The following is a 17,771-nucleotide window of genomic DNA, read 5'->3' on the forward strand; positions in this document are numbered from 1 at the left end:
ACTTTTAATTCTTTATAATACTTACAGCTGAATTGAATCATGAAATGAAATGTCGATTTAGTGTATTGAATCAAATCGTTCATAATTCACAAAAATTGCCTTTGAATCAAATCAAAAGCCAATGAATTGTTAATCAAATTGGTTAGCTGTGAGCTCAAAGATTCACAAGGCATATCACAACCACTGTGTTGCAGGATAATTGCCAGTGGTGGACAGTAAATAAGTAAATGTAATTCGTTACTGTACTTTCGTTTTTTCGTGTATCTGTACTTTACTTAAGTATTACTTTCACTCCACTATATTTCAAAGTCAAATATCTGACTTTTTACTCCACTACATTTTGAGAAATCTGTCGTTCCTTTTGGTTTTTGTGTGTATAAAATGTAACATGTCAAAACAAAAGAACCACAAAGCAAGAACACCAATCAGGGCACAGCGGTCACTTTGTTCTGAGCTTGTTTTGACCTGTTGGTCATACTGACCCAGTGCAGCACACGGTTCAACGTCAGCGCAGCTGCATAAAATTTTGGGAGCACATACGTCCCTAAATGATGAACTAACCAGACTTTGTGTAAATAGACCACAATATAGAAATATGTACACACATGCAGTTTGACTGGCACGTTTCTTTTTTTCTGAATTCATACAAACACTTTCATTTTATAGTAAATTAGTTTTGGTTAGTTTATGTTTACAAACAGAGACCTACAGATCAACACAGTAAAGGAAAACTTATGTGTGATCCTGAGTTTAAACTTGTAACTTGTTTATTCAACTTGTTTATTAACTAATTTACAAAGTAATCTTAAACTGAAACTTTGCTTGTTTGTAAAAGTGATTTCAGAGCCACTCGGTTCTCCCTGATGGAAACTGTTTGTCTTCAGTGTTTTGTGCTTATGATCATTTTAATAGACGTCAGCGTCACTAATTAATGATGTTCTATTAAAAGACTGGTTTACCAAGAGAGACGCTGGAGGACTTTCACCTAAAATGAGTTCATGAAGCGAGTCTTGTTATAAAAATGATAACAGGACATTAGTCATAATTAATCTTTTACTACTTTTACTTTTGATACTTAAGTACATTTGAAGGCAAATTCTTTTTTACTCAAGTGGAGGTCTAGAGTAAGGACTTCTACTTTTACTGGAGTAATATTTTACCTTGGGTAGCTCTACTTTAACTCAAGTACTTGATTTGTGTACTTCATCCACCTCTGATAATTGCTAATATGCTACTTCGTCCATTTCATGCAGCCTTAACACAGAAACATCTTATCAGTCCAAAGAAAGTTGAGCGTTCCTTCCTCAGATTAGCAGAGCTGCTGTGTAGGATTGGGATTAGCCCTGGATTATGAATGCTAGATTAAAAGTCCAGCATAAGATCCACCACAGAGGGACTAATTTGAGATTTTCTGCCGCTCTGGCTCCAGTCATATGGCTGCTAAGCCCCAGTGCTCTGGGAGCAGACGTGCTCCTGAAAAAGCCTTTGTTAAGAGTAACAAGGAAGAATGGGTTTGTTCTGAGCATCATTTTTTAAAATGATTTTATTTTTTATCTTTTTGAAAAATTAATCTCTGAAGTCAGGTAGTGTCTGATTCATTTGTGACAAATTTGTTTTAATTTGCAGAAACAGAGTCTGTTATGGTCTCTTGGGGCTCTCATGGCCTTTTTATTCTCTAATATTGCTTGTTTACGTTGCAGGAGAGGAGCTTTACGAGACGTCCCCCTACGAGCCCATGCACTTCTCTGATGAATTCCGGCTTGCCTCCATTATTTCGGGTAAGAGAGATCATTTTTAATTGGAGCCACACTCAGCACTGAAGGTTGTTCTTATGAAATGCATTGTGCATCACTGACCTCCAAGGTTAGAGGCCCGTGGGGGTGGACAACATCAAATTATTGAATTTTTATTTTTTTTGTAAAATGCAGAGGGCGAGTGAACAGAGGGGTCGAGTTCAGGGCACATGCAATCAGGACAAATACAAATTTGCATCTTTTCAATGTCACATTTGTTCACATGAAACCTCAAGCTATTTGTCTATGATTCAGCAGCCCTCTCTGTTTCTCTCTCTCTTCTAAATACAGCCGGTCTTTATTTGGGCCAGAATAAAAGCTTTAAGGTGGTTTGTCACTGTTTATTGCTGTGTTACCTCGATTCAGAAATAGGTTGGCAGATTCATTTTTGGTCATAGCCTTGAAATATCACAGTTTTACCCATTTTTATCTGTAAATATTGCTAATTCATCAGCAAATACAATGTTGAGCCTGAAATGAACGATTTACTAGTCTGAAGACTAACCAGTGCATCTGTACATTAACATACTTCTTATTATTTTACAAATTTAATAAGGGAATTGGGCCCTAAGGTGGAGTTTAATGAGTTATTGTGCAGATGCACTACAGAAATACACAAAAAACATGCTAGGAATCCCTGTGGTGTCAACTAATTATGACTGATAGCCTACAATCTTAAAAAAAGATGGTTCTTCAAAGGTTTATTTAGTAAAGGCAATGGTTTTGTATAGAACAATAACACTAAAAGAATCATCTGCATGGTGAAATGGCTCTTCAGAATGATGAACAATGTATTGGATATGGTTCTATGTAGCATCAAAAAGAGTTCTTCTATTTTTATTATGTCAAGCTTGTAAGAATAGAAGAACCCTTTTTGGTGCTATATTCAGCCCTTTCAAACATAGTTACATATAAGTTACATATAAGTTAGATATGGCACAATTTGAAGAGCCATTTCTCCATTCACAAAAACATGAAAGCTTTCATGTGGTTCCATATGTCACCAAATAGGGTTCTTCTTCTGTTACAAGCTTGACACCATAACAACAGCAGACCCTTGGTGCTATGTAGAACCATATACAACACATTCTCCATCAATATAAAGAACCATTTCACCATGCAAAGAACCATTCAAGCATGTAAATGATTTTTTGAGTGTCCATGGTTCTATATAGGGCCACTGTCGTTGCTAAAGAACCCGTGAAGAACCATCTTTAAGAGTCTAGTCACTGAGATACAGGCTAATAAATGCAACAAAGCTAGTGTTACTGCATTTCTTATGTCTGTTGTTGAACAAAAACATAAAGAAAAAAGCAATTTAGACTTTATTCAGTGCAAACTGGACACAAGAGAAGAGTGTTTACTTTCAGTTGGAGAAAAAGAGGTATGATATCTAAATAGCCAAACTGCAGCTTATCTATCTCATCTCTCACTTGAGTAATCTGTTCTCTCCACTGTAATGATTATTCAAAGACAGTTACTACAATTACACAGCTCCAATAAGATAAAAACACATAAGCACTTCAACACGGCTCTCAAAAAGGCACCCCAAAGAATTTGAAGCTCTTCCCACCTTTAAGATCATTAGAAAGGGGTTTTGCTCATCTTAAAGCCAGAAAATCTCACTCAAGAGACACTGAAGACCACTGGAGGATGCATAGAAATATGTTTACAGACTCATTTGGGTAAAGCCTTTCTTTAAGGAGGGATAGGATCACTTATTGTTTTTTTTATAAAAGCCATAAAATCATTAGTACATTTTTTTCGCTTTTTCCGTTTTGTATGCATGAATGTTTTACTTTGTTACCCAATACTATGGTCCTGGCTCTACTTCTGCACATGCTGCAGCAAGCTGCTCTGTGAGCCACAGCATTAGTGAGTGCAACACTGTGACGCAGAGAAAACAGCAGGAAAAGCACATTTTTTCATTCTGAGATTAGAGGTTTATGTTTAAACATCAGATCTGATTTTTATGGATGAAAAAGCAAATGCAATGTGTAATGCACAGCTGCCTTCACATCAAGTCCAATGGGATTTATTTCATTAAAAAAAGGAAAAAGACAAAAAAGAAGAAAACAATGGACCCATTGAGAAGTACGGCTGTCATGTTTGCTGGGTAACAGCCCATTCTGTTAAAAAAATGTAATAAACACCAACAAAACAACACAACTAAAACAAACTACAACAGCAACCTGAACCCAAAATTGTCCCGGCACTAATTTGAAGACATTGTACCAACATAAAGATGTCAAGTTTCATTGAAATGATCAATGAACCCAAAACTATAATAATCACTCTTAAAAAATGGTACTTCAAGGGTTCTTTGGTAAACACAATGGTTCTTTACAGAACCATTAACTCTCAGAAAAACATCTGTGTGCTTAAATGGTTTGCTGCATGGTGAAATTGTTCTTTAGATTGATGGAGAATGTGTTGGATATGGTTCTATACAGCACCAAAAAGGGTTCTGCTATTGTTCTGATGTCAAGTTGGTAACACAATAAGAAAACCTTTTGGTGTATAATAGAACCATGTGCATGTTGAAATAATTATTCAGATCGATGGAAAAAGTGTTGTATATGGTTCTATCTGGCCCATTTTGGGGCCATATAGAACCCTTTTCAAAAAGGTTCTATGTGGAACCATCTAAAACATGTTCTCCATCCATTCTACATAGAACCATTTTGTTTAGAAAAGCACCCTTGAAGAACCATCTTAGAATGTACAGTACAATATACGGCAGGGTTTTCTTTTCCTCATTCAACATCAGACAGGCTGATTCATTAACAGAAGTCCAGTGTGAGATTCCAGTGCAAATCCACAATTTCTTAAATCAACTCTACCCATGCCCTCAGAGTATATCCCCCCATCACACATATTCAGATCCTCTTATTCACTCAGATCAGCCAACATTTAGACCAGCTCTGTTCTGTACTGCCTGAGGCTTCCAATCACTAAAACATGAGCTGGTACATCTCATTATTAATACCCAGCTAAAGCAGAGGAAAGTCCCTGACCACTAACATGAACTCTGCTAAAGTTCTGTTTACACTGAAACTGCTCTTGAAAAGACACAATAATGGTTCTTCAAGGGTTCTTTAGTAAAGATAATGGTTCGATATAGAGCCAAGAGCCTCTTGCATGACTTCATGACTCTTTGTATAGTGAAACTTTTCTTCAGATTGATGGAGGATGTGCTGTAGATCCATACTTAGAAAAGGGTTCTATGCAGCACCAAAAAGCCCTCTGCTATTGTTACGATGTCGAGCTTGTTATCATAAAACAGTCATTTTTGGTGCTGTATAGAACCCTTTTTAAACATGTTTTATATAGAACCATAGAAAACATGTTCTCCATCACTCTGAGGAACCCTTTCACCAGGCAAAGAGCCATTTAGTCATGCAAAGGTTTTTTGAGTGTCCGTGGTTCTATAGTTCTTTAGTAAAGATAAACATGATACACCCTCAAAGATGGATCTTCATGGATTCTTTGGTAAGGATAATGGTTCTTTATAGAACCATAAACACTGAAAGAACTCTTTGTATGATTAAATGATTCATTGCATACCTTGCAGACAAAACCTCCATTTTTTGTCCTTTTTGTGCAGAACTTGAACATGTCAGCTGACATTTATGATGTGTTAAAATTTTAACGTGAAAGTTCCTTTTTTGTTCCAATAGAAATGACCTGAAAATGACTTCAACGAAATTTGTAATCCATTCAAAGTAGAGAATGTTTATACTGTCTCCTGTATTGTTACAATGTCAGAGATACCAGGTTTTGCTGCACCAGTGATGGCAGCTGACACTGGAATCTCTGTTTAGCTGCTATTGGATGGTATTTTCACAATTCTGATCATAAATTCTGGTTCCGTGCCAGATACCACAGACACAAAAACACAGACTGTGCTTCTAAAAACATGTTTCTTTAAGGGTTCTTTAGTAAAGAACATGATTCTTTATGGTTCTGTAAAGAAGCATTATCCTTACTAAAGACCCCCATCCGTCTTTAAGGGTGTAGCATGTTTATCTTTACTAATTAATATAGAACCACAAACACTCAAAGAACGCTTTGTATGCTTAAATACTTTTTAGATGGAGAATGTGTTGTGTTATATGGTTCTACGTAGCATCAAAAAGGGATCTTCCATTGTTAAGATGTCAAGCTTGTAACAGTAGAACAACTCTTTTTTTGTAATATATACACAACCAATTTCAAAACGATTTCCTACTGAAACATGTAAAACACATTCTCCACCAATCTGAAGAACCATTTCACCATACAGCGTTCTTTGCATGGTGAAATGGTTCTTCAGATTAATGGAGAATGTGTGGCTTATGGATCTATATGGAACCTTTTTTTAAAAAGTTTTATGTAACACCAAGAAGGGTTGTTCTATTGTTACAATACAAGCTTGTTACAATAGAAGAGCCCTTTTTGGTGCTATACAGAACCCTTTCTATATAAATAAATAAATAAATATATAGTTGCTGTCGTTCCCAATCGCTTCCACTTTGTTATCATACCACTGAGTTGACTGTGGAATATTTAGTAGTGAGGAAATTTCACGACTGGACAGGTGGCGTCCTGTCACGGTACCACACTGGAATTCACTGAGCTCCTGAGAGCGACCCATTCTTTCACTAATGTTTGTAGAAGCAGTCTGCAGGCCCAGGGGCTTGGCTTTATACACCTGTGGCCATGGAAGTGATTGAAACACCTGAATTCAATGAAGTTGAAAGTTTAATATATCTAAAGCCATAAAGCCAAGACTAAGAGAGTAATATCAATAACACACTACAAACAGCGCAGACTAGCTTAGCACAGTAAGAGATGGCCATATGATGTGAGAATTGGTTTAAATGAAAGCATTATTTATTAAAACTACAGCATAATTTAACAAATTATAGGCCGTAACAGAATTGTATTCCAGCAACAAAGAACTTACTTCCAGGTGGATAATGCTGGCAGCGCTGCACTGGATTTTATAGCAATCCTGATACTGAGTTAATTAACGGAGTTAGGTGAAATAACAGACCATTTTCAGTGATCTTGTGATGCAAGATCTAAATATTGAGTTAGTCTGCACATCTACATATTCACTACTAAACATTGAGAAACTGTCTGCTCCAAATGGAATTATTGATACTGATGAAAATGAGCTGCTAGACCTGTTCTGCTGCTGTTTAATTCCATTTAAACTGATCTTCCTCTCCAACAACTTCACCATTAACTCAACTAATATGTTTCATTTAATCATGAGAACCAGACAATTATTTTCTATACTATGTGCTATGATAATGCTAATAGCCATTAGCTAACAATGCATTCACTGGGTTTCATATTACTTTTAGCAGCTCTACCAGCTTCTGAAAGCTGGAAAACGTATACCTGTGTCATGATTGGCCCCTCCCAGTCTCCTCATGTGCTTTTGTTTACCTTTTAGTCTTGTCCATGTGCTTCTTTGTATGGTTTCCTACTGGTCCTGCCCCTTGTTTCTTGTCTCCGCCCTTGATTGTTTCCACCTGTTTTCCACCTGTGTCTTGTGAACCCTCGTTAGCCTTCTTGTATTTAAGCCCTGTGTTTTCCTCAGTCTGGTGCTGGTCTTTGTTTGTTATGATTCAGGTTTGATGTTTGATTGTTTGTATGTTTGATATATGGTCTGAATTGTTTTGTTTGGTGTTCGCTCCTCCGGCCTTCTTACTCTGTTTATCCTGTCTTTCTTTTTCATTATGTCTGTCCCTCCTGTATGCATCCGCCTCCTTGCTCCCCAGCGTTACAACCTGAGGCAGAGTATATGGAGATATGGGGAACTCTATAAGTCGCAGACTCAAGGCTAGCTGCTCTGAGGTGATACCCAGACACTTTAGCACACTTATCATGGCTGCCAAATCACACTAAAGTGTGGTGGCGCTTCAAAACACAGCAGCAATTATTAGTGGGTTTATGTAGTGAAATTAAACTTAACATAGAATAAGGAGAATTGGGGGAGCTGTGAGGAGGATAAACCAGAAAACAAAAGGTAGTTTTCCTAACAGAACCTTCAATCACTTTCGCTCTCACTCTCTCAGCAGTGACAGAGTAACTTAACAATTCTTAAAGATATATGAACCCTATTTCCCCTAAAACATTTGACATCATAGCCTCAAACTAAACATTTATTTTGACCATTATTGACCATATTTTGGTTCAGTCTGTTCTGTTTGTATTTATTGCTGCTTAAATGGGGCTGCTTCTACTGCTCACTGGATGGATTATCCACTCTGAGGTATAGCCAACCTTCATATTTCCAAACATTCCGATTTGTTCTACAGTAAAAGCACTTGCAAGAGAAAACCTGCTGTGCTAACACAAACCACTGGAGGAAAGTGCAGTTGAGTAAATTAGGGTTAGGAGAATCCTCTCAGTCAATATTCACAGTTCCAAACTCACCCTGACAAACTCAGTGGCGGTATTTACATCATTTTTTGGAGAGTGGCTTTTGCTTTCCTCCATGTTACTGTCTCCAATCTGCCAGAGCTTGAGGGCACAAACAGACAATGGCATGTCACAGGCCTTGTTTGTTCTCTTGAATTTCTTCAATGGCTACTTTCTATGCACAGGAGTCACTCTTGGCTGGATATTTTTGGGTGGTGAATGGTACAGACTACAGTCTGTAATTGTACACCTACAGCCATATGCAAAAGCTTGAACACCTCTTGAAGCTTGAAAAAAAAAGTTATACATTGCATACAGAAAATTAAATATGGAGTTTTTAGTGCATAAATGAAGCATGAAGTGTCAAATATGCCTTACATTTTACAGGTTTAAGCTGAAACTTATCCTCAAAAGTAGAACGGTTACTTGTAAAATGTCTCTCAGCATTTGACTTCTTAAGTCAGATTCTCGTTTGCCAGTGTGACGTGCAACCAGAAAGCAGACGCTTGCAGTTAAAGATCAAAAAGGAAGCTTTACTTGGGGCATTGTAGATGCAGAGAGTAGTCAGGAGACAGGCAAGGGGTCAAGTCCAGACCCCCAAGGGGTCAACACCGCAAAATAAGAAAGGCGATCATAACAGACAAGGGAAAGGCAAGGCAGAGTCCACAAAACCAGCGATGAGTCAAAACCATGAATCCAATAAACCAGGCAACAGCACAAAAAGTCGAAGTCCAAAAATCAGATTCAAAAGAAAACACAAGCAGGAAGCCAAAACACGATCAGAATCGGAACAGGAATAACGCTCAGTAGTTTCACAGAGAAAATTTTCCCATTCCACCTTAAATGGTGCCTCCTGAATTCAAGACAATCTGACTTCAGTTTCATGACGTTTTAAGGTTTAGCAGTTTGTCATTGCAGATTTAACGTATGAGGAAACCAGCTGGAGTGATTATAAATGCAAATAATCAGTTAATCTCCAAATTATTGATGTTTATCTTAAATCTTTCTCCTTGCCATTTTGTTAGATACTAGCTAGGCAAGACTGTTTCCTGCATTGCTACAGTGACCAGAGCAATTTAGGCAACTCCTGGACTATAGTGTACAGTGCATAGTTGACCTCTAACGTAGGCAGAACCCACAAAATGTTCCGGTCAATGGGAACCCAAGGTAAGGGTTCCTAATAAAGTGGACAGTGATTGTGTAGCAATATTTTTCAGCATCCTCCACCAACAACACAAAGCACCTGATTAGGCAGTGTGAACAACCTAAGCCTCCAACAGATCCATCAAGCACTGTATGTATGGTACTTTTACTACAATACAACTTAAGTTTGGTATAATTGGTGCAAATGGGGCTGTATTAGTCACGATTATAACAGCAATTCAGTCTGACCACCAAGGAGAACAAAATTAGTTTATATGAATCATAATTACAGCATTGAGGAGGAAAAAACTTGCATGAATAAGGCATGATTCATAGCCCTGACCGTGTGGAGGCTTTTTTTTCTCCTTTCCGTCCACTGTCAACTCCGAAACTTGATTGTATTTTCTTTCACAAATTAAGTGCATAGCAGGGTTCTGAGTATATCAAGTTTTTGGAGACATCACCTGGGGTTTTCAGACCTTTTCAGGCAAAGGAAAAGTGAGCGGGAGAATACAAATATAGAAAATAAAACACACTCACCTCCCGCACTGATGGAAAGGAACAAAAGCCATCCTCCATTCTGTCATGAAAAGCTATTTTCTTTTCAATTCCTTATGCGCCAGATCACATTTCTCATTATTTACCCCACACCAGAAGTAATCTGGATCCTGATATTCGACAGATAGCATTGCCGTCTGAAAATAGCACCCAAGAGCTTCACCATGTGCACTACAGGGAAATGTGCAGAGATTATTTGGTCATTTGTTTGGCCACTTCATCAGGGATGCTCTAATCAAAAAATATGGTGGTGTTTTGATGCAGCTGGATGGTCAGGGCTCGTTTCATGGGTCATTTCCATCCGAAAACATGATTTTACCAATATATCGGTTTGCAGTGCTTACTAAAGCACTTACTGCCCCCTGCTCTTATCACGGATGCCCAAAAAAAAGGTATATTTTTTGTTGATTAGTCACACCCTGTTTTGAATGATTATGTTGTAAATTCTTTAGAATTCAAACAAGCTTATTCCTCCAAGCTCATCTCAGAGACAAACAAAAGCCTCTCAAAACACAAAAGCTTTAGTTCAAAAGGGGGGGGATGCAAACACACATTCACAAAACAAATGCATTTTTGAACAGATCACAGGACAGCCAAGATACAGTGCAATATCTCTGAACTGAGATTATTTGTTTATTCAACTTTACAACAGGGAACTGTCTGATTCAATTTGTCTGAGAGTCAGTTCAGTAGGGGAGAGCAGGGCACAAGCTAATACAACACATGGACTATTTATACAAAGATATGTATTCAAAAGTCAGAGACCGCTCTTCATTTATTTAATTACCACTAAAGACTAGTCATTTCTTAATATAAGAAAATCACACAGAAGCCTCAACAACTAAATCTAATATCAGATGTTTGAATGTTCAGTGAGTCACTCTTTACCTTTATTACAGCTTCCATTCTTTTCAGGAAACTCACTTTCAGTTTTTAAAGAAATTTCCAAATCTTTGGTTTATAGCGAGACAATCTCAACTTTAATCATTGTCAGTGTAACAACATTTTAACCGAGGTCTGACTTTGGTACAGTACTGCATATTTGAAGTATTTAAGTGGGAAAACTGCCCCAGGATTCCAAAGCAATAACGTAGCAAAACTTTCAAAACCAAAACCACCTGGAATATTATAGCAAAGGCCCAATAATACCTTAGCAACCATCCAGGGTTCCATCAGTGGCTCAGCCACACTTTGCCAATGACCTAGGACATTATAGCAATGGCCTAGCAACACCATAGCGACCACCTGGGATAACGTAGCCTAGCAACAGCCCAGCAACACCTGAGCAACCGTCTGGGATAACATAGGAAATGCCTAGTAACACCTTAGCAAGCATCTAGGAAAACAGCAATGGCTCAACAACACTTTGCCAAACAACTAAGATATCATAGCAATGGCATAGTAACATCTTAGCAATCACCTGTGATAACATGGCCTAGCAACAGCCTAACAACACCTCAGCAACCACCTGGGATTCCAAAGCAATGGCCTAGCAACACCTAAGCAACATTCCTGGGATTCTAAAGCAATGTTCTAGCAACATCTTAGCAACCACCTGGGATACCATAGCAAAGGCCCAGAAACACCTTAACAACCATTTAGGAAAACAGCAATGATTCAGCAACACTTTATCAGCCTCTTAAGATATAACAATGGCCTAGCAACACCTTAGCAACCACCTGGGATTCCAAAGCAATGGCTTAGCAACGTCTTAGCAATCACATGGGATTCCAAAGCAATGACCTAGCAACATCTTAGCAACCACTTGGGGTACCATAGCAACAGCCTAGCAACACTATAGCAACCACCTGAGATTCCAAATCAATGGACTGTAGCAACACTATAGCATCCACCTGGGATTCCAAAGCAATGGCCTAGCGACACCCTAGCAACCACCTAGGATAACACAAGCTTTCCCCTTCCAATTTATGTTGTCATTTCTATCAGAGATGTGTAGATTGTTTGTATAATAAGATTAATAATCTTGCTCAAATACCTTTAAATTATTGATCAAAAACCAAAATGTGTTAGACTGTCTCCCTACTTTTAACCATTAAACTGTCCAGGAATCTCAGTGAGAGATGTTTCTAGGACAGAAAAAAGAGGGGGTAAAAAGATTGAGGGTGGCAGAAATAGAGAAGGGGGGAGAGATACGAAGATAACAGAATGTGACGTTTAAAGGAGAGCATAAAGAAGACTGGAACATTAAAGGATGTTTGAGACAAGAGAAGCATTTCTAATCGATTAGTGCGTAACCGGCTGCTGAGACAGAACCCATCTTGAAAGGACACTTCAACTGGAGACAACTTTAAAGGAAATAATACGCCAAGCAGATCAGATTATTTATTTATTTGTCACACCAGGTGGTAGCGATATAAGAATCTTCTTATTAAAATGGTTCATGGTCAAGGCGAGACGTTCTTAAGAAAAAGGATGAAACGGAAAGCAAAGAAAGGACAGCAGCACATCTCTGAACCACCTCCAAGAGGCTCTGCTTTTAAGAAAAGTGTAAAACTCGTTTGTTTTACTAAATGAACCCAAAGGACAAAGCTGAGTCATTAGTTCAGTTGTGGAGAAGAAAGAGCCAGTGGCTGGTGAACAAGCTCTAAAGCTCTTTCACGCAAACAGATGGGTTTTGGTAGCTGATAAATGGCATTATACTTTGGGAAGATTGATTCAGTTTGTTCCTCTGCCTATTTGTCCAGGTCTGAAAGTGTCTGCTGCAACAAATCTGTAGAATGAAGATGGACAGAGTGAGAGAGAATAGAAGAAAGAGAGAGCACAGGATAAGACACAGAGACAGAAAGACGGAGAGACAGAGAGCAAGTTCCTAATTTAGTCCTCTGACAACTTCAAAGCTGACCTTTTCCCCTTCACCGAGTTCAGGCGCAAAACCCAGTCTATCTCTGTCCTCAGCCAGATCTGCGTGAGCTGAATTATCAGCTCAAGAGGCTGCTGTTGTTCAGCCTGTGTGAGAGTCATTCGTTTCTTTGCCTCAAAAAAAAAAAAAAAGTTTCCCTCTGGATCTGCTGACACTAGACCACCAATTACTAACTCAAACGTGCATCACAGGCTGGACCTCAGGCTTCCTGCTGTTCTGCACGTGCCTCATAGTGATCTTGGTCATGCTGCTTTCAAGGAATCATGACCAGAGTGATTATATTTTCATTAGGAATCTTACATCTTACATTACATTATCTTGGTTTTCAATTGCAGTTTTGTTTGTGTGTTTTAATGCAATAAAATTTTGTTTTTATTTATTGAAACAGACAAGTTTTTGTTTAGTTTCTGCTTTGTTTCAATTCATTTCATGTCTTGTGAGTTCAGGGATCAAATGGTGGCACAGGTCTCGGGGGTCTCCCAGTGGAATAAATGACTAGACTTTGACTTGAACCCTGACCACTAACACGGACGCTGGCTTGAATGCCAGTGACTCAAACTCTTCAACAGCTCAGACTTTGACTTGAACACTAATGATTCAGGCATTGACTTCAACACCAGTGATTCAGACATCGTCTTGATCACCAATGACTCAGACTTTGACTCAAACACAGATGAATTGACTAGAACATGAGTGACTCAAATTTGACTTGGATTTGAACCTAATGACTTGGAAAGACTCGAGACCCAAAGTGGAAGAAATATGGAGAGGAATCAGGCTGTAAAGGAAGTCAGTTATTTAGTTATTTGTATTTCAGTATGCTCATGATTGGCTTGTTTTATTCTTAGTAAAGTGTGAGAATTCAAGTTTGCCTCCATGAGCTAGAAGCAGCAGCGATATGATCAATAAGGCCCCACATAGCACCTTAACTCTGGTCTTACCAGGTGAACTTACCATTTTCCTCAAAAAAAACTTTCAAATATTCAAATGTTCCACCTTCAATGTTCTAGAGGTTATTCAAGGAAGAGGGCTTTCAAGGAATCAAGTCAAGCAAAGGTTTACTTATATAGCGTTTTTTTCCAACAGGCATTTTCGCAAAGCAGCTTTACAGAAAAATCCGGGTCCGAGCCCTCATGACCGTCGCCAATGGCGACAATGGCAAGTAAAACTCATTTTGAACAAGAGGAAGAAACCTTGAGAGGAACTAAGGCTCAGAAGGGAAACCCATCCTTCTCTTGTTGACACCAGATAGCAAAAAAAAAGGTTCTAACATTCGTATAAAATATTAAAATACAGAAAAGAAGTTGTTTTAATGGGCAAGGTGTGGTGTTTTTGAGGAATCAGTATTCCTGAGAAATAAAACAGGATCCCACATTAGACAAGTTCAGAAAGAGGAACTGCCATGATCTTGCCTGCTGAAACGTATTGCAGAATCATAGTAAATTAAATGGACTCAAATGGGCTGCTTTTGAGGAATCACAGCTGTTTCAATGGGTAAGGCATGTTGTTTTTTAGGAGTCATGATGTTTTGCCTGAGGAATTAAAACGCTCTCCATCTGAGATGTGTTCAGAAATAAAAACAGCTGTGATTTTGCCTGTCAAAACATTGCAGAATCACAATCAAGTACAAATGGAATCTGGCTGCTTTCAAGGAATCACAGCTGTTTTAATGGGCGAGGCATATTGTTGCTGATGAATCATATCAGTGCTTGTTCAAGAATAAAAAGATGACGGGCTCAGAAGGAAGAATACTGATTTTGCCTGACCAAGATTTCTGCAGAAACACAGTCAAGTATAATCTTATGGTGCTGGGCTGCTTTAAAAGATGTGTTAATGGACAAGGCATTTTGATTTTGAGAAAATAGGATTGTTTTGCATGAAGAATTAGGTACAATTTTACTTGAAGGGTTTACATAACACATTCATAACATCTTACACAAACACTTCATAATGTTCATGGATGTTTAAATCAACATTTATAAAAGATATTCTATCGAGAGAGATTTTTTAAAAAGTCTATTATTTTCAGTAAAACAGCTCATTTCTGGACGACCATAAAAATCATTTAGCCATTAAATGTTTTGACATTCATTTATACTTTGATTTCTTTTTCATTTTCTTTTTTAAGCATTTGTTGCTTTGCATGCCACTTTGCTACATGGACAGTAAATTACTCTTAAATATTAATAATATTAATATAAATAAATATTAGGAATCTCAGTAAGGTGGTGTCAAAGCATTTAATGAGCAAAAGGGTAAAGCAAGGTCTTTTTTATGTTGGCTGTCCAGAAATGAGGCGTTTTACTAAAAATCTAGTTTAGTCAAAATAAAAAAACTTAATTTGAAAAATATATTTCAGTAAAATGATTGAGTAGTCCATAAATGTTCATTTAAATATTCATGAACATGTTATGAAGTCTTTATGTAAGATGTTATGAATGTGTTATGCAGACGCACATCAAGGAAAGTGTTACCAGGAATTTAAATCCTGCCATAGACATGTTTAGAACAATGAACTACCACAATTTTGACAACCAGACTATATTGCACAATCAGAATCAAGAACAATCAGATGTAATGGGGCTACTTTTGAGGCATCAAGGCTGCTTTCATGGACAAAGCATGTTGTTGAGGAATCGACAAAAATACATTGCACAACAAACAGCCAACTTTTCCAGGAATAGCATGTTACTTTTGAGGAATCGCAGTTTAAGTGGAAAATGCATGCTGTTCTTGAGGAATCAGGATTGTTTTCCCTGAGCAAAGGGTTAGCATCTGCGATGTATTCACAAATAAGAACAGCTGTGATTTTGCCTACTGAAACGTACTGCAGAATCACAATCAAATTGGAATCAGGCTGCATTAGAGGAACCAGAGCATGTTGTTTTTGAGGAACCAGGGGCTCCTGCCTTGAAATCCCACCTCAGCTGTGTCCTGAAAGATGTGCTGCACATATTTTACCAGGTAAAGCATGTTACTTTTGAGGGATCATGCCCGTTTTTTCAAGGAATAAGGTGAGATCCCACCTCAGACATGTTTTGAAGGAAGAACAGCCCACTGAAACATTCTGCAGAATCCCAGTCAAGAGCTATTAAATGGAGTTGGGGGAATCACAGCTGTTTTAATGGGCAAAGCATGTTGTTTTGGAGAAGTCAGGCCCCCCGATGTGTCCAGAAAGAAGAATAGCCCAACAAAATGTGTTGATTTTTGAAGAATCAAGGCTGTTCTTACCACGGAAGAAAATGTTCTGAAGTAAAAATATGTTTTGGAGGAAGAATAGCCTGCTGAAACATTCTGCAGAATCCCATTAAGTACTATCAAATGGAATTGGGCTGCTTTTTAGGAATTACCATTGTTTTCAATGGACAAAGCATGTTGTTTCTGAGTAATGAGGCCTGTTTCACACTTCAGATGTGTCCAGAAGTAAGAATAGCCCAATGAAATGTGCTGTTTTTGAAGAATCATGACTGAGGAATAAAATGGGAACACACCTCAGATGGGTTTAAAAAGATCTGTCCAATAAAATTTACCCTGCTGTTTGCTCTGCAACATACTTTGGTGGGCATGTTTTAATTGGGCTGAACTTTTTGAACACATCTGAGGTGGCTTCTATTTTTATTCTTTAGGAAGAACAGATGCAGTTCCTAATCGTTCCTATATGGAATTAGCCGATTCCATATATACATAAAGGTATCCTGCTCTAAACATGACCAGAACAATTAAATCCTAAAAAAGGCTGGCAAATGTGCTGTAGAATCACAATCAAGTACAATCTGATGGAATTTGAATGCTTTAGAGTAATTATTGCTGTTTTAAATTTATGCTGCACAACAAATGGACACACTTTGCCCGGCAAAAGGGAATGTTTTTGAGAAATCTGGGTTGTTTTTCTCCAAGAAATTAAAAGGCATCCCACCTCAGACACAGTCAGAAGGAAGAACAACAAAGATTTTCCCTGCTCAAACATTCTGTGGAATCACAATCAAGCACAATCGAATAGAAATGCTTTTGAAAGCAGGCTGCTTTTGAAATTGAGCTGCTAATGGGTAAGGTGTGGATTGTTTTGAGTGAGGAATTAAAAGGGATCCCATCTGAGGTGTGTCCGTAAGGATATGTGGCACGTATTTTTTTCCACAGGCAAAATGTGTTGCTTTTGAGGAATGGCAGCTGTTTTAATTAGCCTAGTTTTTGAGGGATCAGGATTGTTTTGCCTGAAGAAGTAAAAGGGGTCACATCTGAGATGCATTCAGAAATAAAAACAGCCATGATTTTACTGTCAAAACATATTTGAGAATTAAAATCAAGCGCAATCAGTTGGAATTGGGCTGCATTGGAGGAAATCACAGCGGTTTTAATGGACGAGGCGCATCATCACATCTGTTATTGCCAAAGAAAAAAGGATTCCATCACTGATTTGTTCGAAATGTTGAACGGCTGTGATTTTACCTGTCAAAGCATACGGTGCAAAACAATCAAGTACAATCAAATGGAAAAATGGAATAGGGCTTCTTTTAACAGGCATGCGATGTTTTTTGAGGGACCAGGACGGCTTTCCTTGAGGAATAAAAACAGATCCCACTGCAGACGTGCGCAGAGATACGCTGTACATATTTTACCAGGCAAATATGTTGCTTTGCAGGAATCACGTCAGCTCCTCCTTCAGGATAAGAAGGGAAGCCACTTCAGACGTGTTTTGAAGGAAGCGGGTTCCTGTGCCCTTTTGTATTTGAGACTCTTTAAAAAAAGATCAGCGCTGAGCTTGAACCCTCTCCCCCTGCCCCCGTTTGGATCTCTAAACTTTGATTTCAAAGGGCCTTGCAGGCATTCTTTTCCTGGCTCTCCATTTCAGAGATGAAATGAGATGGTGTTTTTGTGCCCTGGCATCTGTGTCAGGAGGCCGGGGGGAGCCGAGCCAGGAGCCGGGAGCCAGGAGAAGCTTTCGCTCTCGTCGAAACACAGGGCTGCTTTCTGCAGCAGAG

The 17,771-nt window shown here is 38.4% G+C and overlaps 1 protein-coding gene across 1 annotated transcript in view; it reads left to right on the forward strand.

Annotated features, from left to right (window-relative positions):
• gfra2b (GDNF family receptor alpha 2b) overlaps window positions 1-17,771 on the forward strand; it is a 107,614-nt gene that overhangs the window by 31,730 nt on the left and 58,113 nt on the right. Inside the window, exon 3 of the mRNA XM_017711204.2 lies at window positions 1,701-1,778. Within this exon, the coding sequence (XP_017566693.1) occupies window positions 1,701-1,778 (78 nt within the window). The remainder of the gene's footprint in view (window positions 1-1,700; window positions 1,779-17,771) is intronic.

This window comes from Pygocentrus nattereri, chromosome 18, assembly GCF_015220715.1.
Source record: "Pygocentrus nattereri isolate fPygNat1 chromosome 18, fPygNat1.pri, whole genome shotgun sequence".
Classification (NCBI taxonomy): domain Eukaryota; kingdom Metazoa; phylum Chordata; class Actinopteri; order Characiformes; family Serrasalmidae; genus Pygocentrus; species Pygocentrus nattereri.